This window comes from Rhamphochromis longiceps, linkage group LG6 (genome assembly GCF_057381845.1).
Source record: "Rhamphochromis longiceps isolate RC_006_pf linkage group LG6, R_longiceps_female_GT1.1, whole genome shotgun sequence".
NCBI lineage: Eukaryota > Metazoa > Chordata > Actinopteri > Cichliformes > Cichlidae > Rhamphochromis > Rhamphochromis longiceps.
This window is the reverse complement of record NC_140562.1, coordinates 46,274,744-46,302,388: the sequence shown is the minus strand read 5'-3', so window position 1 is coordinate 46,302,388 and position 27,645 is coordinate 46,274,744. Positions and strand designations below refer to the sequence as shown.

At 49.2% G+C, this 27,645-nt stretch overlaps 1 protein-coding gene across 3 annotated transcripts in view; it reads right to left on the bottom strand.

The window, feature by feature from the left end:
• Positions 1 to 1,878: 1,878 nt before the first annotated feature.
• LOC146668944 (mechanosensitive cation channel TMEM63B-like) overlaps positions 1,879 to 27,645 on the bottom strand; it is a 29,632-nt gene continuing 3,865 nt past the window's right edge. Inside the window, exons 2-24 of one of the 3 annotated variants that reach the window (XM_085408258.1) lie at positions 24,005 to 24,226; positions 19,043 to 19,122; positions 16,526 to 16,564; positions 14,798 to 14,888; positions 14,148 to 14,185; positions 13,860 to 14,002; positions 13,125 to 13,176; positions 12,892 to 13,000; positions 12,744 to 12,814; positions 12,325 to 12,405; positions 11,048 to 11,171; positions 10,533 to 10,666; positions 10,172 to 10,309; positions 9,932 to 10,085; positions 9,656 to 9,762; positions 9,137 to 9,223; positions 8,988 to 9,053; positions 8,751 to 8,913; positions 8,546 to 8,651; positions 8,154 to 8,321; positions 6,758 to 6,873; positions 6,598 to 6,681; positions 1,879 to 4,845 (exon numbers count right to left, since the gene is read on the bottom strand). In XM_085408258.1, coding sequence (XP_085264384.1) covers positions 4,663 to 4,845; positions 6,598 to 6,681; positions 6,758 to 6,873; positions 8,154 to 8,321; positions 8,546 to 8,651; positions 8,751 to 8,913; positions 8,988 to 9,053; positions 9,137 to 9,223; positions 9,656 to 9,762; positions 9,932 to 10,085; positions 10,172 to 10,309; positions 10,533 to 10,666; positions 11,048 to 11,171; positions 12,325 to 12,405; positions 12,744 to 12,814; positions 12,892 to 13,000; positions 13,125 to 13,176; positions 13,860 to 14,002; positions 14,148 to 14,185; positions 14,798 to 14,888; positions 16,526 to 16,564; positions 19,043 to 19,122; positions 24,005 to 24,199 — 2,529 coding nt within the window. In that variant the 5' untranslated portion in view covers positions 24,200 to 24,226 and the 3' untranslated portion in view covers positions 1,879 to 4,662. Of the gene's footprint in view, positions 4,852 to 6,597; positions 6,682 to 6,757; positions 6,874 to 8,153; positions 8,322 to 8,545; positions 8,652 to 8,750; positions 8,914 to 8,987; positions 9,054 to 9,136; positions 9,224 to 9,655; positions 9,763 to 9,931; positions 10,086 to 10,171; positions 10,310 to 10,532; positions 10,667 to 11,047; positions 11,172 to 12,324; positions 12,406 to 12,743; positions 12,815 to 12,891; positions 13,001 to 13,124; positions 13,177 to 13,859; positions 14,003 to 14,147; positions 14,186 to 14,797; positions 14,889 to 16,525; positions 16,565 to 19,042; positions 19,123 to 24,004; positions 24,227 to 27,645 lie in introns of all 3 variants that reach the window. The other 2 variants (XM_085408257.1, XM_085408259.1) reach the window with 2 other exon arrangements.

Sequence of the window (27,645 nt, the reverse complement as noted above, 5' to 3'; positions counted from 1 at the left end):
TTGGCAGAAAAACAGCCCCATAGCATGATGTTTCCACCCCCATGCTTCACAGTAGGTATGGTGTTCTTGGGATGCAACTCAGTATTCTTCTTCCTCCAAACACGACGAGTTGAGTTTATACCAAAAAGTTCTACTTTGGTTTCATCTGACCACATGACATTCTCCCAATCCTCTGCTGTATCATCCATGTGCTCTCTGGCAAACTTCAGACGGGCCTGGACATGCACTGGCTTCAGCAGCGGAACACGTCTGGCACTGTGGGATTTGATTCCCTGCCGTTGTAGTGTGTTACTGATGGTGACCTTTGTTACTTTGGTCCCAGCTCTCTGCAGGTCATTCACCAGGTCCCCCCGTGTGGTTCTGGGATCTTTGCTCACCGTTCTCATGATCATTTTGACCCCACGGGATGAGATCTTGCGTGGAGCCCCAGATCGAGGGAGATTATCAGCGGTCTTGTATGTCTTCCATTTTCTGATGATTGCTCCCACAGTTGATTTTTTCACACCAAGCTGCTTGCCTATTGTAGATTCACCCTTCCCAGTCTGGTGCAGGTCTACAATACTTTTCCTGGTGTCCTTCGAAAGCTCTTTGGTCTTGGCCATGGCGGAGTTTGGAGTCTGACTGTTTGAGGCTGTGGACAGGTGTCTTTTATACAGATGATGAGTTCAAACAGGTGCCATTCATACAGGTAACGAGTGGGGGACAGAAAAGCTTCTTACAGAAGACGTTACAGGTCTGTGAGAGCCAGAGCTTTTCCTTGTTTGAGGTGACCAAATACTTATTTTCCACCCTGATTTACGAATAAATTCTTTACAAATCCTACCATGTGGATTCATGGATTTTTTTTCACATTCTGTCTCTCACAGTTGAAGTGTACCTCTGGTGCAAATTACTGACCTCTGTCATCATTTTAAGTGGGGGAACTTGCACAATCGGTGGCTGACTAAATACTTTTTTGCCCCACTGTATATCATGTTTAACCTGAGTAGTGAAAGACAGCGGGGGTCTGAAAAGGATGAAGCCGGGTGTCCGCTGCTCTCGCCGGGTTGAGTGACCATTGAAACCCCCGGTCAACTATCGAGCGGGTGGTCTAACAGACGTCTTCGAAAATGTCGGCGCACTTTTGCAAATATGTGATGTCTTGATAAATCGAGCAGATATTTGATGTTTGCACAGCTACTTTCTCGCTTGAAAATATGTTCAAAGTTTATTTTGTGACCCAGAAAGATTAATAAGAGTAGTATTAAAAACTTAGTAGCGGCCGCCATTGTTGGAAACTGGAATTGGCTGGGCCGCGCTATGAATCCTGGGATATGGTGGACCACGAAGGACACACCTGACCCATCCTTCTAATTCGGGGAAATGAAGGACGCATTTGTCGGCCACATTTGAAGGAGTTGACGAATTGGGACAGCCTTCGTCGCCTGGCTGTGACGTAATCGGCCTTCAAATGCGGCCTCCGAAGGATTCAGCTGACGTTTTGGGACACAGCTCCAGAGACAAAAGCTGACGTCCACCGTCTGTTACCATGGTAACTGACTCAGAGTTTCAGTTAACCCTAAAAGTGTTTATGTGGCGCGCTCACTTCATACCTGCCATGCGCTCACTTCTCCTGCCTCAGGGCAGATCCATGTTCAGGTGTGACAAACAGAGAGCACGAGAGCACGGATGAAATCAGTTTTATTGATCAGGAACATAAATAAGACGAAGGTGTCACTGTACACAAACCAAAGTCCAAATAAATAAGAGTCACAGCAATAAATTAAAGCAGGACGTGGACGACAGACTGCAGTTCGATGGCTATTTACACACGTTTTTACACAGTTTGTCGCTTGCTTCACGCCTCGCTTCACATTTTTCTTCTTCACATTTCAGGAATTTTATTTTTAAAAAAAGAAAAAACAAACAAACCAAACAGCACGAAGCAGCGGCTCGCTTCCAGAAACCTTCGAGTCCCATTTTTCCACACAAACAGTCCCAGGGCTCCCGCAGGCCGTGACCGCTGAAGCCCCCGAGCTCGTGTTTGGTTCTGCCGGGTCTGTGCGGCTCCGGTCGAACTTCAGCCTCTCTTTCTGAAAATGATTCTATGCCGGTGCCCTTACACAGACAGGAACAGGAAGCAGGTCATCACCTGCGAGCTGCCGAGCTGAACCTTGAGGATCAGGCTCGACTCCACCTTCAGGTTCATCTGCGTACAATCATGGGCGGAGCGGCGGGGAACATCAAACAGAACACGACACCCGGACACGAACGCTGCAGAGCTCCAGCATGCAGCCGCCCGCCAATGCCAGCGGCTGCAGCTTTCATAGTCCAGCTCCGTGTCCCCACACACACACACACACACACACACACACACACACACACACACACACACACACACACACACACACACCAAACAAAATCTGATGTAAACATTGTTTTAGAGAAAAAAGGAACAAAACAAAACACACCTGAGACTAGCTCCTCCCCATTCTGTCGCTAAGCACTTATGTTACTCTGCAGAAGCCACACCCCTTGACCTGTCTTTGTGATGATGTCACCACCAGCCAAGTCAGTTGCAACTTGATGTTTTCTACATCCCTCCAACGGGAGGCAGATCGGCACCACGACCACATGGAGCGTGAGCTACGAGCCTGCTCACCTCTGACAGCCGAAGACACAATCAGGTGTAAATCAACTGGTTAACCAGACGACTGGTTAACCAGACCACTGGTTTCACCGCTGCGTCCCTGTGGCGTGGCCCTGCTAGCATCACATGCAAAACAGGGGAAAGTGCTAGCTTAACTAAACCATCACCTCTTCATTGTTGTGCGGTTTCAGACCATTTAGTCTTCATTTAACAGAATGCGAACCCCGGGCTAGCAGGCTAGCGCTGTGTTAGCCTGCATGCTAACAATTAACAGTGCATCATTCCTATGTGTCTGAGTTGTGTGCTTGAAGCTAACAATGACTCAGCAGTTCTGTCCTGGTTCTAAACCAGCCGTCGGTGTGAACGAGAAGCTAGGAGTAAGTTCAACTTTACACAGCTTCATCCCTACTAACGAGCTAATCAGGTGAGTTTTATTAACTGGAGCCAGAGCTAGGCTAACACTGCACTATCGGGACGACAAACTAAGTTATTAGCTTTAAAGACAAGAGCTAACAGGACAAAGGGTCAGTATCTTTTTTCATGGACTGAAACATCCTGATTATTAGTCGCTTGCTCTAGCTAGCCAAGGGTTAGCTTCAGTCAGATAAACCCAGCTAATTAGCTAAAAACAGTCATAATATGATCATTAGCATGAAATAAACAGTGATTATTTGTTTGAGGGACCAGCGGCACATCTAGGAAGCTGTGGCTCATTATTGGATGGAAGGAGCTCGTCGTACCGCGGCAGAGATGAAACCATCGATTCGCACCAGTCGGACTCTATCTAAAACTTTATTGATGCGCGTAGAGACCGAAACGGCATGATTATATATTTCTAAACTTTTGTACGAAAGTGAAAGAAAAAAATGCTGAACTGATTCTACAGTAGATGGATGGCATTTTCATCAACGCCTGGTGAACCCTTTGTGATGTAGTCTGTTTATAAGGAGCTAACACAGACAGACGGACAGCACACACCTTCAGTACCTCCAACTTCAGGTGTTCAGGTAAAAACATCCCGACGAAAAGCGCTGCTCTTCTTCTTCATCTACCCGAAGTCGAACTACCTGCTGCTGAAAGTCATCACAAAGTTCATCCCACCTCTGAAAAGAGTTCAGATTGCTAAACCTACACAGACACAAACATCCCTGTTCCCTTTGTCAGGTGTTCATGATTTAAGGTAGTTCAGGTGAACTCAAACCAGAAAAGAAAGCGTTGTTGCATGGAGAGTTGTAGTCCGACGGCGAGGAGTGGTCCAACTGAAGCCAGCAGGCGAGAGGAAGCTTAACGTGTTCGCTCGCCAGTACAATCCGGCAATGAATGACATCGTCCAAAGGTGCGACAGTTTAATCCTAATCCTGCACTCCTAACAGCATGCAGGTACAAAAACTAAAAAAACAAAAGCCCCACACTCCAAGGTGATTCGCTGAATGTACTGGCATTCAGAGCCACAGAACGGAGGCGAGGACGGGCCAGCAGAGAAGAGGGATGACAATGCGTCTGCGTAAGCGAGGTTTCTAACACTATGAGAACTGGCGGTTGGCGAGTTGTTTAACGCTCTGATTCTGGAGTACGGTGATGACGCAACAGGCGCTCACTATGCGGAGAAAAAAAGACAGCGTCAGCATCAGCTTGGACCCCTGGAGGGGTCGGGTTCAGGTGACCCGTAGTGGGATCAGAAATCAAGACACGAGTGCGAACAAAGAATCCAGCCCAGGCACAAGTTTTTAAAACCCACCCACCCAACCCAAGAAAAAGAACTTTTGGCTTTGTGGTTATATACAGTGATTTCCTGTGGACACAGTCTGATGTCCATTAAGGATCCACAGGCGTGCAGGACTGGATGTTGGCGACCCGGCGCCGGCATCAAAGGTCAGGGTCAAGTCTTCAGGCCAAGAGGGGGTGGAGCTAACCGTGAATCTACTGTACAAGTGTTTATGGGTGTAGTGATTTTCCAGTCAGCTTTATCTGTAACTGTTGTGTGGGTATGACCCTCTACTAGCTCCGCCCCCTTCCTCTAGCACCACCCCCAGCTACTGGTGCACTTCGTTGGCGATCAGACTGTCCTCCCCCGACTGGAAATCCGCCTCATTGATGCTGTTCCCTCCATTCAGCATCTCCTCATCCTGCGATGACCCTCGGTCCTCCTCGCTGCTCCCTCCGCCAGGCTCGTCCGAGTTGGGGTCCTGGAGGACCTGGGCGATGTACATCTGCTGCTGTTGCTGGAAGGAACATAAAAACAGGTCAACCACCAGGAAGAGACATGACCACAAAGAGAACTGTGACGTGATCCGATTTCTATAAAAACGTGTTGTTTGCTATCTTCTTGATGCATGCTCAATCATCCAGGTGAGTAAATCTCCAAAAGTCAATTCTGATTGATTGTTGATTCTCAACAACCACTGATCAAAGACCATGGGTACCATTCACAGAGAGTTGGGGAATGGCAGCTTAGCCTTCTTAGACTGTGAGATTTCCATCAGTAATGGAGGACATCTAAAAGCTGACGTGTACCGTAAACCTACACATACGGATCAGTATTTAAGGTTTGACTCTCATCATCCACTGGAGCACAAACTGGGAGTCATCAGGACGCTACAACACAGAGCGAACACCATCCCCACTGACACAGCGGCCAGGGAGGCAGAAGAACATCAAGAAGGCCCTGAGTAAATGTGGTTATCCCAGCTGGACTTTTGTCAAAGCTGGGAAGGCGCCTAAAGAAAGCTCCAGCTGATCCAGGAGAGAAGGACAACCGCTGCCCAAGAGAAAACCTGTAGTGATCCCGTACGTGTCAGGAGTATCGGAGCAGCTGAGACGCTTTTTTTCTAAACATCAGGTCTCTGTGGCTTTTAAACCCCAAAACACGCTGCGCCAAAAACTGGTCCACCCCAAGGATCGGGTCCCCCAACACAAACAGAGTAACATAGTGTACGCTGTTAAGTGCAGGAGGATTGCCAGGATTTATACATTGGGGAAACCAAACAACCTCTGGCGAAGAGGACGGCACAACACAGAAGAGCCACCTCGTCAGGCCAGGACTCTGCAGACTATTCACACCTACAGGCCAGTGGACACTCTTTCAATGATGAGGATGTAACATCCTGGACAGGGAGGAACGCTGGTTTGAGGGCGGAGTCAAGGAGGGAAAGACCATCTCTGAATCAAGGAGGGGCCTAAGGGTACATCCGTCACCATCTTACAATGCTGTGATTGCAGCCATTCCCCAACTCTCTGTGAATGGGACTCATGGCCATTGATCAGAGGTTGTTGATCAGTGGTCATGAGAATTTGCATAATTAAGATTAAGGAGCTGACCTCCCGGCCCATTGTTCCTTCAGTGGGCTGGTGCCAGTCATTATGCAAATGTCCTGTTTATAAGATTGGAAACCTGAGACTGAAGAAGTCACCTGGATGATGATGAAACGTTTCTCCCACTGAAAACGTCCAGATGAACAGAATCAACTTTTGGAGTGTTGTTTGCTAGTTGTGATTCATAAAACTTGTGTATCTCAACAAGTAGGGAACCATCGGTAACTTAGGTCCAAGGTTTTCTAGAGAACTAGAAAGAATGTTTTATTAGCTTATGGATAAAATCAAGAACTACAAATCTGTTCTCCCTTCAGTGCAGTGATTGAGAGACAAGTTAAATAAGGTCAGAGCAGATCTTTGAATTTGAGCTTGGTGCTTTTTGAACCTTTCAGTGTTTTATGAGCTGTACGGGAGGATCAGTCCAGGAAAGGCATTCTGATAAAATCTCACACCATCTCCTAGTTTGTCTCAGTTTTGGTTTGCTTTGGTGAGTCTGCCTGCCTTTCTGGGCCCACAGACTCAAACAGCTGTGAGTGTGTCTAAGGCGGACTAACCGAAGGCCTCAGCGGCCCCGATCTCCGGCGGTACTGAGACCCGTTTGATGAAAACCTGGGGGAGTGGTTTGTTGCAATCCCAATAAAGACAACATGCGTCACCTGAGATTTGGTGGTGGGTGAGGACGAGGGACGAGCTGGACGTCCGTTCTCGACAGCGTCCACGTCGTTCTCCTTTGTGTCGATCTGAAATGGAGATGCTCGGAATAAGACGCTGGCGTTCACACACTGCACACTAACCTTCATCGCACTGCTGTCGTACCTTGTAGTTGTGAGCGCTGAGGTACTTGAAGTGTCCGAAGCAGACGTGAGACAGACAGACCACAATGGTGACGATCAGCACCACGAGCGTGAACATGGAGGTCGGCGTGTCGAAGCCTGAGAGCACATTAGCAGTTAGCTATGGTCAGCAAATAACAACCTCCTGTCGCGAATACTAACACATCATTTTTTTAGTTCTGCTGGATTTAAAACAGCTCATCCTTTCACCGAGGGTGTGGTTAACTTCACTAAAGGAGTCACCTCAGAAAACTGCCTCACGTTACCCCGGATTTATCGCCTATTTGTATCCGACCAGGTGAGAGTGAGGTTGAACCATGACCCACAAATGTCCTCTGAAAACACCGGGCAATCAGATGTGAGGACAAGTATGGTTAACCACATTTACTCGGCGATGCTATCGAACGCCATCCACGGAGACGACATCTTGTCATCAGGGTGATAATAGCCAGTACCCACTGGCAGGACTGTCAGACCCCCCCAAAACGATAGAAACATTTAAAAAATCCCCCCCCGCCAGAGTTTTACTTGGTCTTGGTCTCGACCTCGACAGACTTTGGTCTTGCTCCCGCTGTCTCCCTCTTGTTGTCTCAGATCGACATAGTGGTCGGAGATTTGGAGTCAACAGTATCCATGACACACAACGAGAGCGCTTTGCAGTGAATCAGAAGAGTCGACTCCCATTGAGCGAGAGCCGGCAACTCAATTAATTTCCCTCCATATTGTGGCCAATCACATGCGAGGATATAGGATAATATCATTATGTGAAAAACAGAGAGGGTGATGGACGTGACGGTCACGTGGAGCGTGCGTCTGTCCTCTCAGTGAGTGAGACAGTGGACGGTGGTGAGGAGGGCTGTGCATCGCAAAAACACATAAATGTGCCCGAGACCTGTACACGAAGCAGCATCTGGCTGCAGTTTAAAGACTTTTTTGTCTCGGTCTCGTCTTGACTTCGTCTTGGTCTCGATACCCACTGGTCTTGGTATTGTCTTGTTATAGTCTACCCCCCCACCCCCCCAAAAAAAGCAACATGTCAGAAACTGCCTTTCACTGTCAGCACTTGTTATCAGTGACAAACGACCAGAACTGTTCAACCTTCTCATTGATCCACTAATAATGAAAACTACAATTAACTACATAAAAGAGAAATTCAGGGATTCAGAGGGTCGGGAGACTCGTAGTGTCCCAGACACTCAGGGATGCTACTGAGCTCTGCAGCTTCTTTCAGAAACATCCTGCAGTCATGAAGGGCGTCTCTGCAGAACAGCTACCTGCACCACTCGCATTACTTTATTGGACTCATCAAACGGTCTAAGCGGCCGTCCTAGGCGGCGCGGCAAGGAAGGTCTGACACAGCTGTGGTGGGCGGGGCTTACCTGTGCGTACAGTGGAGAAGAACAGCAGCCAGAAAAGGCAGAGGATGGGTGCTGCCACCACTTGGGTGACGGCTCCAGAGTGGATCTTCTTGTCCAGTTTGGAGGGCAGGTAAGCGTAGTACATGTTGTATCGGTCCACCAAGTGTTTCAGCAGCATGTACATCAGACCTGCGGGTGAACAGGTGAGCTGAATACCCCTGACGTCATGCTGGACCTGCTTTTATTCTGACTTGAGACTTTACGGGAACAGGAATTAGACTATTTTCAGCCACCGTCACACTTTACACTGACTTGTATGACTTCACCTGGATGCTAGTACTACTACTACTTCAACACCTGTACTGTTACTCTAAACATGTACTGACTAACAGTTACTGCAGTGCTGGACTGACCGAAGGGCACGATGATGGGGCAGGTGATGCTGTAGGCCATCACCACTGTGAAGACGTTCATCATCCAGGCATACGCTGCTCCGAACTGAAACTCGTAGGCCTGATGCTGTAGGGACGACAGACAGGGTTACAGTCAGAGCAGCGCCCCCTGTGGGCTGAAAGCTTTACCGCACCACCATAAACTTCTCAGTGAGTGTGTCCTCACCCTCTTGACGTTGCGGCGGTCGGCAGCAGAGCGAGCCAGGCACAGCCGGATCATGTACATGAGCAGGCCGGGGATCCTCAGCAGGTCCATGGCATTTCCGATGAATGCGGAGGCGATAACGTAGTTGACGAAGAAGGCGCCGTTATCTGGCAGAAAGACGCACCTGCAGAAACACAGTGGTTTTCAGTGAGCGGTAACAACCGTCAAACTGTAGGCTGGAAACAAAACATAACTCACTCAAATCGGACTTTAGCATCAGCCAGGAACTTCCTGTCAAAGAGCCAGCGGAAGAAAACGTCCAGACTGGAAAGCACAGACAGAAACGCTTTAGTAGAGGTCAAAGGTCAGTCAGGTTTCACACTCTTTAGAGCCACAAGATCTGTTACCTGCTGAGGCCGAGAGATGGCAACAACAGAACCATGAAGATCAGGAAGGTGTAACACTTATGCATGGTTGTCCTGTTTTCTCCAGACCTGCACACACCGACAGGTGAAACAGAAACTGTGAGATGGACGGAACCAGGAGCAAACCACGGGCAAACGGGGACAAAGCGTGGGCAAACGGGGACAAAGCGTGGGCAAACGGGGACAAAGCGTGGGTAAACGGGGACAAAGCGTGGGCAAACGGGGACAAAGCGTGGGTAAACGGGGACAAAAAAAAAAAAAAAAAAGAAAAGAAAAGAAAAGAAAAATGGGATGAAGCGTGCCCAATAACGCAGGGGATAAAAAACAAAACATGGCAAACACTGAGGTCAGATACAAGCGTCACTCGACTTTAATCATCACTGGGACTCTACAGGAAATGACTTTAAATGGGACCTTCGACTTATTTATTTCTAGTTTCACGGTGTGTGCTACTCTCACAAATAACAAAGTGATGAAGAGCAGCAGTGGAAGCAGCTGTACCTGGTCCAGTGAGCCTCGAAGAAAGCAGAGTAGTAGACGATGGTTGGCAGCAGAGCAGAGAAAGCCCAGAGCAGCAGGGTGGGGAAGAACTGAGTGACGATGGGGTTCTGTTCAAGAAACCAAGAAAAACAATTCATCCGACCAAACATCCACCCAATCAACCCAAACCATTCACCAACAAGCATTGATCCAAGCACCCAACAGACAGAGAGCACAGAGTCAGAGCTGAAGGAATCGGCCTGAAGCCGGACTATACACCTGCTTCACGCTTCTTACATTCAGATACTCGACGGGCTTGGTGACGTTGAACTTGTCCATGGTGGAAATGATGATTGCGGGCGTGGTGAGGAAGAAGAGCAGAATGAAGAGGATGCAGTTGATGACAAAACAACGGATCCACCAGGAGATCCCGCCCAGTGAAAGGTGTTCCCTACAGGAAGGAACACAGAGTCAGCTGATCTCAAAGGGCGCATTTATTTGTCCAAAGTTTCAGGTGGGCGGAGCGTGCGGACATACCAGCGGACATTCTGTGGGTCGGGTGCGTACGAAACACTCCAGTTATGAACGTGAAGAACCTCGCTGAACTGAGAGGAACGTGGCTCCTGACGACATCGACACCCCTGAACCTGACAGGCGTTAAAGTCCTTCAAAATGCTGAGAAAAGAAGAGCCGTGAGCAGAGGTGAGGTCGAAGACATGACAAGGATTCGAATGTGAGGGGTGTGGCTAACGTGAGGTGGAGGCAGGTGGGACATTTCGTTAGAGAAAACTATAAAAACCATAAAATATTTAACGATCGCCAAATGAGAAGTTTCTGAGGAGAAAAATAGGGGGAGGAGTCTGAGACAGATAAAGAGGAAGTGAAGTGAGTGGCTTACATGGCAGTCATGGCCTCATTCTGGAAGGTGACAAAGGCCATGCCCAGAGGCTTGGTGTGGACCTTTTCCTTCTCCTTCCTGTACTCCTCCTTGAGTTTGGCCTCCCTCTTGGTGTAGTAGCTGACCGCCTCCTCCTGCAGACCACAGAAAAGCATCAACAAACTGCCACCTGACATGCTAACATTAGCACGTTAGCATTTGAATTATGTGGGTAAAGCTTGGCGATGTCGTGACGACTTGCAGGACAGGTGAAGTAACCCTGAAGTCCAGCGTGCTGCTCCTGGACTCATCATTCTGAGTACCAGCTCGCCATTTTCTGTATTGGCGGCATTTTAACAACGGAAACACCACAACATAACGCAGAGACATGCGACGCAGGACAAAATCATTGCGCAGTTGATGAACTGAAGGGAATGTGCAGAAACGTCGCTGTATAATGAGCCCAGCTAGCTAGTTAGCAGCTGCTGATGTGACCGCGCACGGTTCTGCCATGGGGGCGATGTCTTTGTTTTTACCTCCTCACAGCCAGCGATGGCGCAACAGCAGAGGTGTCCGCAGGGCTTGGGGTTGATCATGGTGGGAACGTGTTCTTTAGCCATCAGGTCGGTAAAAAACTTCTTGCTGCGCTCCGTCTTCTTCCTGCAAAACACGAATGAAGTCATCAGGTGACGACGTGGAGCACTTTCCTGCTCGTGTCAGATGCTTACTCCTCGGCGCACTTTAGCAATAACGATATTTGGAATGAATGTAGCTTGCTTGCAGCTCTGGAGGCCAGGATCACTGAATTGGAGACTGGGCTTCACACCCTCATAAAAACCCGTAGTTAGCCAGGCTCCTGTAGCCGGGGCAGCTGAAGGTAACGTAGGCCATGCTAGCTGACCAGACTTGAATTTCACATAAGGAGCAGTTTAGTTAATCAGAAGACAAACAGGTCTGGATAAACCTGCTAAAAGAAAAAAAAAGAAAAAAAGCTGTGTAGCGACAACAAGCAATGTGAATAAAAACAAACCTGGGTTAAAGTTGTCAGCAATGATTCAACTAAAGTCTGCAATTTGTTTTTCATTGGCTGTGGCTCTGCAGCACAGATCAAATCATCAGTCTTCATGTAAACACCTGTGATTGGTTGTGCAAAAGGTCAAAGGTCTGCTTGAATCAGTTTAGAGCAGCAAAAAATTTTCTTGGAAAACTTAAAAGAAAAAAGCTCCTATTTACAGTATTTTATTTTTCTGATCTCTGTCTCTCTTCCACAGCATGTCTTTATCCTGTCTTCCTTCTCTCACCCCAACCAATCACAGCAGATGGCCCCGCCCCTCCCTGAGCCTGGTTCTGCCAGAGGTTTCTTCCTGTTAAAAGGGAGTTTTTCCTTCCCACTGTTGCCAAAGTGCTGCTCATAGGGGGTCATATGATTGTTGGGTTTTTCTCTGTATCTATTATTGTAGGGTCTCCCTTACAATATAAAGCATGTTGGTGCTCTATAAATAAAATTGAATTGAAATGATTTGACTGCTGGAGATTTATCGGGTCCAACTGGTCGATGTGGAGTCAGAAACAAGGCTTCTGGAGCGGAGCTGAACATGACAGCAGTAATCTGTATTTAGATTACTGCAAGGTGGAAAATACAGAATGCTTGTGAAGAGCTTGGAGATGTTCACACAGCTCAGGGGTCAAAACCAGCTGATCGATGCATTTCTACTTATAAACGTGATGCGTTCAGAGTCTCACATTTTCATGCATATGAATGATTACTGTGTGGGTGTGTGAGATTTTACTCCCAGCATGCACTGGGCCTCACCTTTCAGCGTTCAGAGCCATCAGTTTGGCCACGTTATAGCAGATCCGAGCCTCGAGCACCGTGCAGTTCTCGTACGCCTGCCTGCAGGACACAGAGGAGGCACACCACCATCAGAACAAGCGTTCGATTCCTGCACCCTCCCACAGCAGCGCTGCAGGACTCACAGCTCATAATCATCCTTCTTTATCTGATGCTGGGCCTCGTGCAGTGTCTGAAACAAGCTGCTTTAGCCCTGCCCCCTTTCACTTTCATCTGACTGGCCATGTGCCCCAGATGACCATATTAGGGACATCCCTTCTGAATGAAACTGTGATAAGCTGAGTGTTCAGGGCAGACTCATGGGGGTTACACTCATCATCACAAACTCGGAGCAGGAGAACAGCTCCGTGCAGTCACTGACAGGAGAGCGTGGAACTTACTCAAAGTGCTGTTTGATCTGACTCTCCTCGGCATACTTGGAGATGCCGTTGATGAACAGAGTGCGTTTCACCTGCAAGACACAAAACTGGGATTACCGCACGGCTAAGCGCACAAATGCCGCGTCCTCAGAGTTCACGGACTTCCTACCAGGTCGTCCTCCTTGTAGTGCATCTTAGACGTGTGCCTCCTCATGCTGTAGACGGTCAGCAGCAGATACATGAAGGCAAACGTGGTGTGCAGCCAGAGCAGGTTCGTCCTGCAATGTAGCAAACCCCCAGATTACACCTCTCAACAGGAAGGTTCACAAGCTTTTACTCTGAAACATCTGCAGGAAACAACGCCGTGATTAACAAAGCAAAGAAGAAGATATGAAATCTCACCCAGACTTCAGGTTGGCTATCGTCGTGCGTCCGAAGCTGTAGGCGTTGTTTTCTGGAAGAAAGCAAAGGTCACATGAAGCCCGAGTGTGCACGAGTGCTTTTCCTAACATCAGCCATTGCATCACCAGATGTGTGCTGGTGGACTTCCAGTAGTCACGGTGTTTATAGTGGGAAAGCTTGAAGTGGAGCTTTATTGGCTTAAATGTCGTTGTGTTGCAAAGACAGAAATAAAACGCAGCGTCTGAGTCACTGAGCGACGTGTTTATTGATGGTTTCATATGCCCGACTCAGCGTGACTTCTTTAAAGCTTCGTCCACGGGTGTTTCTGAATCCTCGAAGGCCATTTCGCCGAGCGTACGCCCTCCATGTGCGTCTGACAGGAAGAGCTTTTATTGTTGACACCCCGCCCCTGGGTCAGCACAGGAAGTCATCATAGCCGCTTTCACCTCCTTACCTACCGCCTGTCACTATGACAAAACCACAGCACGTTTCTAACACGGCACTCGTACTACAGACCAGATGGGACCGAGTCTACCATTAGCCACAGTCTACAGGGCGCAGGGCGCCTACGCCTCTGACCCCACCCACTTTACCTTCTTTGGAGGGTGGTCCAGGTGTTCCTCGGCTGAGGAAAGCATCTTTACTGATAATTCGGACTAAAACATTCAGACAGAAGGCGAGAAGGCGGTGAGTGACACATCGAGACCCGAGACCCTCAGACCGAGTTGCTCTTACCCAGAAGGTCTCCAGAGAAGTTCACGGGCAGGACGATGCCGACCGAGAGGACGCCGACCACGACCAGAAGGCCGATGATGTGACGCTGGAAGGACAAGTAGTGAACGGCGTCTTCGCCACACTTCTCACGAATCTCCTCGTCTCTGCGGCAGAAACAGGAGGAGTCACGGTCTGTTCTTACACTGGGAAATCTGAGCGTCTGTGATGAGTTCACAGTCTGTGGTAACGATGGGACAGTGGAGCTTTCGGTCTGACCGTGAAAGCGAGAAGCCGTTTCCTCATACTCACTTTATTCTGAAGATGGCCGTCAGCCACGAGCAGAAACCCTGAAACACAAACAGGAAGAAGACGACAGCTTTACAGCAAGCGAAACGACAGTGAAAGCCCCGACTGTGCCTGGGATTCCTCATCCTCACAAGCCGCAGGTGTGCAGGCGAGGCCAGTGGGCGGGGCCTCAGCTAACCGTTAGCGGTCGCAGCTCAAAGTACCCAGAGCTGCCGAGCTGAACAATGGCCGATGGATTAGGAACACAGATCACAGACGTACTCTGTGTCCTGCTTTAACCCTGTCACGCATGAATTAAATTCTGACTGAGGTTGTCATAATTCATCCGTGACAAGGTTAAATAACAATAATTACAAAGAAACACGTCAAACATCTGTAGTAACATTAAATGACCAGCAGGTGGCAGGTATGGAGGGACACATCAGTGTCCAACGTAGTGGTTTATGTGCAGGTACACCATCAACACTGACACGGATACAACAACAGCCTTTGAATAGCTGTCCACTGTGGTGGCCGCTATGATGACGCCAGATGATGATGATGTGTGTGCGTTTTGTGAGTTCTGCCCAGTTTGGATGAACTTTGACCCTCTGTCAGCTAACGGCTAACTGTGGCGGAGCAGGAAGAGGAGGGAGTGATGAAGGTGTTCTTACGTTGTCTCTCTGGTCGAAGTCAACAGAGCTGGAAACCGAGGTGAGGCGTTCATAGCGGTCGGGCGTCTCCGAGTGCATCGCCGAGGCAACACTGTGGACACAAACAGGAATGTTAGTATGGGGCCCTCTGACCTTTGACCTCTGTGTGTGACAGCTGGTAAGACTCCAGAGTTCCTTTGAAAATGAGTTTCGAGACACTAAACACAGACGACGGTTCACCAAGCACAAACCTGGATCGGCACGCCCGCGGCGACCCCGCTCGCTCGATCGCAGTGACCCCGCGCGCTCGACTGAGCAGCGACCCCGCTGTGGTGGCGACCCCGCTCGCTCGATCGCGGCGACCCTTCACTGGGTTCAAATTGACGGATTTGGGAGAAACGGCTTAGAGCCAAACCGTCGGCTCAGCTAGAAACGCAAATAAAGATCTGAGTCACGTCTATCCAACAAAAGCTCTGTGGCGGTTGGTACAGCAGGAACTTCAAGCTTCAAACCGCTCAGGAACCGGACTTGATCCACCGGACCTGCTACCTCACGTCTTTAACGGTTTCTACGTGTTTCTGCCTCCACTGTCACAGTTTGCAGGTTAAGGACTAAACAGCAGAGTCGGGGGGAAAGTTCAGCGATCTGAAGTCTGTAAACGGCGTTACAAAAATCCAGCCGACAGAAGGAAACGCACAGAGGACGACGGCGCCATTTATACTAGGACAGGAAGTAAAACTGAATACAGAACAGGGACAACTAACAAAGTAAAACAGGAACTAAGCGACAATAACTCGGGAACGTCAGACACAAAAACCTGACACGGGGAAACACACAGGAGGAATGTGAGGGAACTAACGCACTCGAACACGACAACAACACGAAACTAAGAGCCAAACGGAGAACAGCTGACATCACAACACACAAGAACTTCAGAGAGTCGGGGTCCAGAACTGCAGGACCACCACGTTTACACAAAGGTGGGAATCACCATGGCAACCAGTGACCCCAATAATGATCGGCTGTTCTGTAGTGCTGACATCTTTAACGTCGACTACGTTTGCTCTTACGTCTTCAGTTATTATCGTTTTAGCTGCCGACTCTGAGCGTGGGCGTGGCTACGGCACGTTGGGCTACTGAGTCATCTAGCTAGCACGTCACAGGGGTCCACATACGCGGGTAGCCGTTACCTTTTCACCGGCTCATAGTTATCTCTGTCGCGCCTTCGGCTGAGTTTGACACAAACATGGAGAGAAGCGTGGAGTGGTGTTAGCATCACAGCAGGTAGCATAATTAGCCATTTCAATGCTGTAAAAACACAGTGTTCATGTGCTGCGGAGGGCGATTAGTGCCTCACTGACACAGTTCAATGTGCCCCGTGGGAGAAATCTGATCCATCTCTTCTTAATAATATGGCGCATGGCAATGAACCATTTTGCCTAAATAGGAAGCCCACTTTGAGCCAAACAAACACAAACACAACAGGAGGATTAAAGTGTTGCAGTTCAACCAAGTGCCAAGCAGTTCAAATGTTATGTTTTTATAATTAAACGCTTAAATGTAGCGAGCAGGCTGCTGCAGATAGATCTGTGCAGTCTGTTGGCACTAATAACCTTCCATACAGAAACCCAAACAAGCACAGACTGAAATGCAGAAAAGAGGTGTTAGTGCACCAACCAGAGAGCCCGTTAATCAAACCAGAGGAGGTTAGCAGACAAACCAAACAGGGAGGAAGCAACAACAACATACTATTCCCGCTCCTCCAGGTCGCTGAAACGCTTCTTCAGTCTTCGGGAGAGGAAACAGAAAATAACAAGGAGGTGATGCCAGTGAGAGGGAAACAACCCTGATCAGGTCACACAGCAGGAGCGCATCACGCCCACCACCGCGTTTACACATGGACGCTCAAAGATAGACGCAGCCGCCATGATGTCACTGCGAAGCCTCGGGCTGAAGCTTTCTGCTAACGCCGCCTAATCTTACTGCTAAAACACGCTGTTAACCAATGAGCATCGAGTCAACCAATCAAGGAAGAGTCCCGCTGAGTCGGAGGCTCAGTTTCTTCTATATAGTCAGACTTTTTCCCCAACCAGCGTCGCCACCTGCTGGATATTAGTGAGAACGCAGATTTAAGGAGGCTTCACCTGTCAGATCTTGGAGGCTACGTCCATCTTTAATACTGTCGGTGTTTGTTGGGGGTAGACATGTTACTTGAACCGTGTTTTTACTTGTTCATTGTTAAGTCAAATTGTTAAATGTGTCATTGTGTTTCTTAAATTTGTAAGTCTGAGTGCAAATCTATAGGATTAAGACATTCCTTTGTCTCCGACCACCTCTCCAGCCACTCAGGGGGAGGTTTTACTGCAGATGCATCCTATCTGACAGATCTGTTTCTTGTGTGGTCGGCTTCCTGCCCTTCTGTGGCTTCACTGTGTTGTGCACGGTGAACCAATACAGGAAGTGAACCATATATTGGGTGTGGGGGAGATTACCATTTTGTGACTAAGGATGTTGTTAGAAACAGTTGGAAGTCAGGCACGCACGCACACACACACGTTCTTGCACATGCATACAGATGTTCACACACACACACACGTTCTTGCACATGCATACAGATGTTTACACACACACACACACACACACGTTCTTGCACATGCATACAGATGTTCACACACACACACACACACGTTCTTGCACATGCATACAGATGTTCACACACACACACACACACGTTCTTGCACATGCATACAGATGTTTACAGACACACACACACGTTCTTGCACATGCATACAGATGTTTACAGACACACACACACGTTCTTGCACATGCATACAGATGTTTACAGACACACACACACACGTTCTTGCACATGCATACAGATGTTTACAGACACACACACACGTACGTTCTTGCACATGCATACAGATGTTTACAGACACACACACACGTACGTTCTTGCACATGCATACAGATGTTTACACACACACACACACACGTTCTTGCACATGCATACAGATGTTCACACACACACACACACGTTCTTGCACATGCATACAGATGTTCACACACACACACACACACGTTCTTGCACATGCATACAGATATTTACACACACACACACGTTCTTGCACATGCATACAGATGTTTACAGACACACACACACACGTTCTTGCACATGCATACAGATGTTTACAGACACACACACACGTACGTTCTTGCACATGCATACAGATGTTTACAGACACACACACACGTACGTTCTTGCACATGCATACAGATGTTTACAGACACACACACACGTACGTTCTTGCACATGCATACAGATGTTTACACACACACACGTTCTTGCACATGCATACAGATGTTTACACACACACACGTTCTTGCACATGCATACAGATGTTTACACACACACACACACACGTTCTTGCACATGCATACAGATGTTTACACACACACACACACACTCTTGCACATGCATACAGATGTTTACACACACACACACACACTCTTGCACATGCATACAGATGTTTACACACACACACACACACACTCTTGCACATGCATACAGATGTTTACACACACACACACACACACACACACACACACTCTTGCACATGCATACAGATGTATACACAAACACACACACACACACACACACACACACAGTGCCTTGTCTTAGAACCATCTGGGGGTTTATGGTGGGAGGTGCTTTTGCTGTGATGTGTATTGTGTAAACTGTTTTCCCAATAAAAGGCAGCAAGCGGAGGCCGGATTTGGGGTCAGTCTGGATTCAGAGTGCTTCCTGAGACACTGGCCGGGGCCTCCCTTGCAGCAAGTAAAAGATGTTCGTCTTGTTTTTGTCGTTAACGAGAATACGTTTCTAAACCAGCGGGTCCTGTGGAAGCGCAGACCCAACATTCATATTCAAATGTGGCTTTAAAGCAGCCAAACTGTGTGTGAGCGCCTCCTGTCTGCAGAGCTTCACTGATTCTCGGGTTAATATAACAGCTCACTGATTTCAATGTAGGAAACCTAAAAACAGACAGATTCTAAACTGTCTTTGGTTCACACATCAGAACGATCCATCTCTCAGCTTCCAATTCTTCCTGTCTCACCTCAGGCCTGCACATGTTTATTCGTCACACAAAAAAAAGACTCAGCTTCCTGGACGTCTCCGGCACTCCGTGTGACGGATTAAGCCCGTGAAGCTGTGGTCCAGCTCTGTGATGAAGAACGTTTACAGACTGATTAACCTTCATTTACCTGTCAGCGTCGGTGACCAGCGCCAGGCGGCCATAATCCCACGCAACCTTCCGTAAAATGGAAAAGACGAAGAGGAGCACCTGAGGAGGAAGAGGAAGGAAAAATGGTAAATGGCCTGTATTTGTATAGCGCTTTACTTAGTCCCTAAGGACCCCAAAGCACTTTATACCACATCCACACATTCACACACTGGTGATGGCAGCTACATTATCCACTCTGCCATAGCTCGGTTACAGACTCAGCACCCGAGTGCCTTTATTGTGATCTCGGGTGACTTCAACCATGTATCACTGGACAATACACTACCAACATTCAAACAATATGTGGACTGTCCCACCAGGGGAGAGAAAACTTTAGACTTACTGTATGCTAACGTCAAGGATGCATACAGCTCCTCCTCCCTCCCCCCACTTGGTAGGTCAGATCATAACCTGATTCACCTCACCCCCCGCTATGTGCCAATTGTGAGGAGGGAACCTGTGACCACCAGGACTGTCAGGAGGTGGTCAGAGGAGGCAATAGCGGAACTACAGGGCTGTTTCGAGGTGACCGACTGGGAAACACTCTGTGAGCCTCACGCCGAGGACATCAATGGGCTTACTGAGTGTATCACAGACTACATAACTTTCTGCACCGACTCCATTGTTCCAGCTCAGACTGTTCATTGTTACCCAAATAACAAGCCGTGGGTGACTAAGGACATCAAAGCCCTCCTCAACAACAAGAAGAGGGCTTTCAGAGGGGGCAACAAAGAGGAGGTGAGGAAGGTCCAGGTGTTACTAAAGGACAAGATCAGAGAGGCTAAGGACAATTACAGGAGGAAGCTGGAGTGGAAACTCCAGCAGAACAGCATGAGAGAGGTGTGGAGGGGCATGAAGACCATCACTGGATTCAGGCCAACCAACAGCAGGGGAGCTGAGGGAGGTGAGAATAGAGCCGACGAGTTGAATCTGTTTTTCAATAGATTCGACACCACAGTGTCTGCTCCCACCCCCACAACCTCACCTGCAGTCAGCCTGGAATCCAGAGCCACACCACTGTGCCAGCCTCTCTCTTCACATGTTGCCTCCTGTGAGATTCCTGACACCCCTCCCCCACCCATCACCTTCACTCAATACCAGGTTGAGATGCAAATGAGGAGACTTCACTCAGGCAAGTCTGCTGGACCAGACGGAGTGAGTCCCCTTGTCCTCAAGACCTGTGCCCCCCAGCTGTGTGGAGTCTTTCATAAACTGTTTATGCTGAGTCTGAGTCTGCAGAGGGTCCCGGTGATGTGGAAGACATCATGCCTCGTCCCTGTACCAAAGACGCCTCGTCCCAGTGGCCCCCAGGATTACAGGCCCGTGGCACTGACCTCCCACATCATGAAGACCCTGGAAAGGCTCATCCTGGACCAGCTGCGACCCATAGTAAGACCACACCTGGATCCCCTTCAGTTCGCTTATCAGCCTCGTCTCGGAACAGAGGACGCCATCATCTACCTGCTCAATCGTGTCTACACCCATCTGGACCAGCCGGCGAGCACTGTGAGGGTCATGTTTTTTGACTTTTCCAGTGCTTTCAACACCATCAGGCCGACCCTCCTGGGTGATAAGTTAGCAGCGATGCAGGTGGATGCTTCTCTGGTGTCCTGGATTGTTGATTACCTGACAGGAAGACCACAATATGTACGTCTCCCACAGTGTGTGTCTGACAAGGTGATCAGCAACACAGGGGCACCACAGGGGACTGTCCTCTCCCCCTTCCTCTTCACCCTCTACACCACAGACTTCAGCCACTGCACAGAGACCTGCCATCTTCAGAAGTTTTCTGATGACTCTGCGGTGGTTGGATGCATCAGCAGGGATGATGAGACAGAGTACCGGGCTGTGGTCGACTCCTTTGTCACGTGGTGTGAGCAGAATCATCTGCAGCTCAACGTGGCAAAGACCAAGGAACTGATCGTGGACTTCAGGAAGACCAGGAAACACTTGACCCCTGTTTCAATCCAGGGGGTCAGTGTTGACATTGTGGAGGACTATAAATACCTTGGAGTACACATTGACAATAAACTGGACTGGGCTAAAAACACCACAGCACTTTACAGGAAGGGCCAGAGTCGTCTCTATTTTTTGAGGCGACTGAGGTCCTTCAACATCTGCCAGAAAATGCTGAGGATTTTCTATGAGTCTGTGGTGGCCAGTGCGATCCTCTATGCTGTTGCATGCTGGGGGAGCAGGCTGAGGGTCGCAGATGCCAGCAGACTTAATAAACTGATCCGTAAGGCCAGCAATGTTGTGGGGATGGAGCTGGACTCCCTCAAGGTGGTGTCGGAGAGGCGGATGCTGTCCAAGATAAAGACAATGTTGGATAACACCTCCCACCCACTCCATGACATGTTGGTCAGTCACAGGAGCTCGTTCAGTGAGAGACTGAGATTACCCATAATGCACCACTGAACGACACAGGACATCATTCCTGCCTGTGGCTCCCTGTACAACGCATCCACTTAACACACTGTTTGCTGCTACAGCTACACATGTTTCTTTTCCAAATATTTATTTATAAGTGACTTATGTATGTATGTATGTATATATATGTATATATTGTACTATTCTTAGTTAGCGTATTGTCTGTCTTGTCTTAATGTTGGTTTAAAATGGAGCACTGTAACAAAAAATAATTTCCCCCAGGGATCAATAAAGTGATTCCGATTCTGATTGTAGCCACAGCCGCCCTGGGGCGCACTGACAGAGGCGAGGCTGCCGGACACTGGCGCCACCGGGCCCTCTGACCACCACCAGTAGGCAACGGGTGAAGCGTCTTTCCCAAGGACACAACGACCGAGACTGTCCGAGCCGGGGCTCGAACCGGCAACCTTCCGATTACAAGACGAACTCCCAACTCTTGAGCCACGAAATTTCCGGGGAAAAAAAAGCCGAAATTTCACATCAGTGAACACAAGGAAAGCGGCGGGGCCAGACGGCATCACCGGCCGTCTGCTGCGCTGCTGTGCTGACCAGCTAGCAGGTGTGTTCACTTACATCTTCAACGAGTCCCTGGCGAAGTCTGTGGTCCCCACATGCTTCAAAAGATCCACCATCATCCCTGTGCCCAAGAACAGCAAACCCTCATCCCTGAACGATTACCGGCCAGTTGCACTGACCTCGGTAGTAATGAAGGTGTTTGAGAGGCTGCTGAAGAACATCATCTCCTCCTCCATCCCAGACACCACAGATCCGCTGCAGTTCGCCTACAGATCCAACAGATCCACAGAGGATGCCATCGCCCACGTCCAACACACCACTCTCAGCCACGTGGACAAGAAACAGGGTAACTATGTGCGAATGCTGTTTGTTGATTACAGTTCAGCGTTTAACACAATAGTGCCCTGCAGACTGTTCACAAAGCTGAGGGATCTGGGACTTAACAGCCGTCTGTGTGCATGGGTGTTGGACTTCCTCACTGGCAGAACTCAGGTGGTGATGGTGGGCAGGTGCTTCTCCAACAGCATCACCATCAACACAGGAGCACCTCAGGGATGTGTCCTCTCGCCACTGCTCTACTCCCTCTACACTTCAGACTGTGTGGCCACCCATGGCTCCAACACCATTGTGAAGTTTGCTGACGACACAGTGGTGTTGGGTGCCATCTCCAACAACGATGAGGCGGCCTACATGGATGAAGTGAAGAATCTGGCATCGTGGTGCCAGGACAACCACCTCCAGCTGAACGTCAGCAAGACCAAGGAGCTGGTGGTGGACTTCAGAAGGAGTCAGCACAGAGACTACAAGCCCATCATCATCAATGGAGCTCCAGTGGAGAGGGTGCAGTCCTTCAAGTATCTTGGTGTCCACATCTCCTCAGACCTGACATGGGCTGCCCACATTCAGGTCCAGACCAAAAAGGCTAGGCAGCGCCTGTATCACCTACGACAACTGAGGAAGTTCAGGGTCTCTCCAAAGATCCTCAGGATTTTCTATACAGGCGCTGTGGAGAGCATCCTCACACAGAACATGACATCGTGGTTTGGGAACAGCTGTGTGAAGGACCAAAAAGCTCTCCAGAGAGTGATCCGTACAGCAGAACGCTGCTGCAGGATTGCTCTCCCCCCGCTTCAGGACACCTACACCAGGAGATGCCGGACTAGAGCAGATACTGAAGGACCCGTCCCATCCTGGCAACAAACTGTTCCAACTTCTGCAATCTGGTAGAAGGTTCCGCATCTTCCGGGCAAGGACAGAGAGACTCAAGAGGAGCTTCTATCCCCAAGCCATCCGTGCCCTAAACACACACACCCGCCCTCTCACATCATCTATAATTGACTGAGACAGGACTCTTCCAGACACTAAACCAAGGCACAATGTACATTTCAATTCCTTTAATTTTAAATATGTTTATATTGTCTATCCTGTAAAATAGTCAGATGTCTATTCATATTAATGTACAGAATTCACCTGCTTGCTGCTACTACTGCACATTCACCCAATGTATATACTATATGTATGTATGTATATATATATATATATATATATATATATATATATATATATATACACACACACATATGTGTGTGTGTGTGTGTGTGTGTGTGTGTGTGTGTGTGTGTGTGTATATATATATATATATATATATAATGTTCTTGCTCTACACCCCCCCAGTTTTTTTGCACATGTCGAGGAGCGTGTCAGGCTACATTTCACTGTGTGTTATACTTGTATAACTATGCATGTGACAAATAAAGAACCTTGAACCTTGAACATCAGACATCTAACGGAAAAATCCTGCATGCTGCTCTCAGTTAGAGTTCAAAGGTCACTGACACCACCATGTCAGGAAGCCCTCCAGCTGATCTGTGATGTTCACACACTTTGGATGACAGTGTTCTGTCACGTGTGAGCGTGTGTGTTCACGCCTAACGCCAGTGATGCGAGGACAAAAAGGGAGGCGTGTTTATCCTCCGTGTCTGCGGCGGCAACTCACCAGGAAGCACATGAAGTCGAGGGCGAGCACGGTGGGCACGCCGCCGAAGGGCAGCCCCTGCAGCACGGTGCTGCGGATGCGGGCCGAGTAACAGTAGTCTTTGGACTCGCCGTCGCCATCGGCCGAGCAGTTCTCCTGACCGCTGCACGCGTGGCTGCTGGTAATCGCCATGGTAACGATCAGGGCTCTGAGCATGCTCACTGCCGCATCCTCGCAGAGAACCTGAGGGAGAAAAGAGAAGAGATGTGAAACGCTTGCTCTCATGAGGGAGGAGGAGCCACACGACCGCCTGAGATGAGACGGTTGACCTGCATGCGAGCATGCTCAGTACGGACCGTCAGATCTAACAGCTGTTTTAACACACGGTAAACAAATCTGACCTCTGGTAAACTCGGTGGGATTTTATTCATTCAGCTTTCAGAGGACCGCCTCACGCCACCACCAGGGGACCGCCCTCTCCCCTTCCTCGGCACCCTCTGCACACAGACCTCCATCTTCAGAGGTTTTCGGGTCACTCTGTGGTGGTTGGATGAGTCAGAGTACCCGTGATGTCACGTGATGCAACGACTCAGACTGATCACAAGCTCAGTAATGTTGTGGGGGCGGAGCTGGAAACCCTTAGGGTGGTGTCAGAGAGGCGGATGTTGTCCAAGATAAGTACAATGGTGGACAACACCTCACCCCCACTCCGTGAGGTGCTGGCCAGTCACAGACATTACCCATAATGCACCTCTGAACGACACAGGAAGCCCTTCCTGCCTGTACGCCTCCACTCGATGCACAGCACACGGTGCAGCGGTTACAGCCTGTTTGATATTTCGTGTGTGTGATGTACTCGGACTTTTATAACGAGCTGTCTGTTATAATTTGTATTATTTACAGTAGTTTGGTTGTTACCGTGACCACAGAAGGTTAAAGTATCAGGAGCTCTCTGCAGGCTGAACTCATGATGGAGTCCTCCTCCGTCACTTCACCTGCACTGATCCTGGACCAGCTAATGGGATTTTAAGCTTTTATCCGTCGGGCCTCGTTTCCACACGTGCACAAACGTTTCTGTGAAAGGTTCACACGAGTCTCTGCTGATCACAGTTATGTCACTGAGCCAGCGACGGCCCGAGATCGGAAATCTGCTCTGTTACCGTGTCCCGATGAGATCAGCAGCAGTGGTTCAACGGGCTGAACACACACACACACACACACACACACACACACACACACACACACACACACACGTTTAAACTCATTAAAGCTTCAAACGGAGGAAGTGACACGGCTCGGTGTCCTCCTTCACACATTACAGCTGTTGGAGCAGAGTCAGACACTGGGAGCAAAAAACATTTCAGCCAGAAAAATCAAGAAGTGATGCTGCAGGTGACCGCAGGTGTGTGTCGCTCACACACACACACTCACACACACCCACTCGTATTTACTCATCATTACCTTCAGCACACTGACGAGAGAAGCTGGCAGAGCTCACTACATTTCCCAGCATGCCCCAGCAGCGTCACAGCTTAGCCTACTGATCCCGTTGCTATGGTTACCTTGACTGCAGTCCTGGCCTAGATTTTACGGCTCAATGAGGGCGCTGTCGCTGATGATGTCACAGTTACATCACAGAGCTGGGAAACAAAGGCGGGCCAGCGTGATTTCACTGCTGACCTGGAAACGGTCTGCTGTGAGGGGCGGGACGAGTCACATCCAATCAGAGACCCCATTACAAACAGCGAGCTCCAGCAGAGACGCGTCGAGGTCCTCGGACAGGACTGAAACTCGTTTCATCCGGTACCCCTCACTCAGACCCAGGCCAGGGCTGACCCAGGGGCGGGGTGTCAACAATAAAAGCTCTTCCTGTCAGGTGACCTGGGTCAGAGGAAGCCGGGTCTGACCGGGCGACCTCAGACACGCTCAGGTCAAAGTGAAGTAAAAGCAGACGAGTCTAAATGAGCGTTAGTGCCACTGAACCGGGAATCTGAACGTGCTTCACGCACACATGAGAGCACCTGATGAGTCAGAGCAGCTTTCCCCCTCAGCGGCTCCTGATGCTCCCGAACAGGATGTAACAGGAAGTCCTCAGAAAAGACAAACAGGAGGAACTCTGAGTCGACTTTCCAGGAGAAAGACTTAAAATCGAGTCCCCGCCCTAAAAGTGCACCTCTGAGAACATTTTCATGACAATTCATCCAGAAGGTTCTGAAATAAACTGAACCAATCACACGGCATCTTTTCCAGAGCTTTCCAACTTCCTGTCCACCGCGCCTGACGTTTACAACCCCAAAGACGGGCGTAGAACAACAACACGTTAAAGGCAGTAAAACGCTCCACACTGCTGCGCTCCCAGCCTGAGTAACGCACGCCGCTTCAGTCCGAAGAGCTGAGCACGCACGGATGTGTCTGCAGCGTGATCAGCTGTGATTGGCTGTGAATGTGTTTTTAGTGCACACTCTGCTTCCAGGACGAGTTTCCGAGTTTTCCCTGAGACCCTCCGCTCCGGCTTGGATCAGATCCAGAACCTGCAGTGACATCTGCAGCCTGCAGGAGGCGCTGGCTCTGCTGCTGCTCTGAGCGCGTGCGGTGACGGTCTGATCTGGAAAATTCCTCCGGTGCAGCGTCACTCAGAGACCCCCCTCCCTCCCTCCCTCCTCTCTGTTGCCATGGTGATGCAGCAGCAGCATGACTCATCTGAAGCCTCCATCAGAGCTGCAGTGCAGAAGACATCCACCCAAAAACACCACCTCTGCCTCCACCCGCCGGGGTAAAACAGCTCCTGCATCAGACCTGATTACAGCCAATCCTGTGGGTCTGTCCCCCCACCATCCTCCTCCAGCTGTGTGTGTGTGTGTGGGGGGGTCGACTCTGGTCTCACACACACACACACACACACACACACACACACACACACACGTTGGTTTTCTATCCTCACAGGTGCGCTGTCACGTTCTGTCTCCTGTTTAGTTTCAGTCTGACGGCGTCCTCGCGCTCACATTTCACCCTCAGGTGCACCAGGCGTGCTCTGATGCTTTTTTTACAGAGCTACAAAAACAAGGAGAGCACGAATATTATGGGCTGCATCATAGCTTCAATAACACAAAGGAATTCTGTGTCATTGAAGCTGTGATGGTCCACTCGTGTGAGCTCAGGCTGACGATGATGAAGGATGTGCGGCAGGTTTGGAGGTGCAGACACACACTGACCTCCAGCATCAGCTTCACACACACTCTGAGAGAGCGTTCCTGTTCATGTTATTCTGTCCACCCTCATTTCCCCTCACAGAGCCACAGGAGCAGACATGTAGCTGCAGACGTCTCCACGATGGAGAAAGGAAAGAAACATCTCACCTTCAGGTGACACGCTCAGGTGATAACGATATAAATCACAAAAATTTAACATTTTCTGTAAATTCCTGGAGTCGAGTGTTTTAACGATGCATGAAACGATACATTTTTAGACATAAGTTGTAACGGCGCCGTTTCTTTGTGAGTATTTATCACACGGCGTGCTGCGGGGAAAAGCCTGTTCTAACGTTTGAGTCTACGGTTTATTTTAGAGCACCTGGCGGCTCTTTTTTACTTCTCATCCATAAACACTCTGCATCTTTCATGTGATTCAGTTTATTTTGAAAAGTCTCAACAGGATCTTGAGCT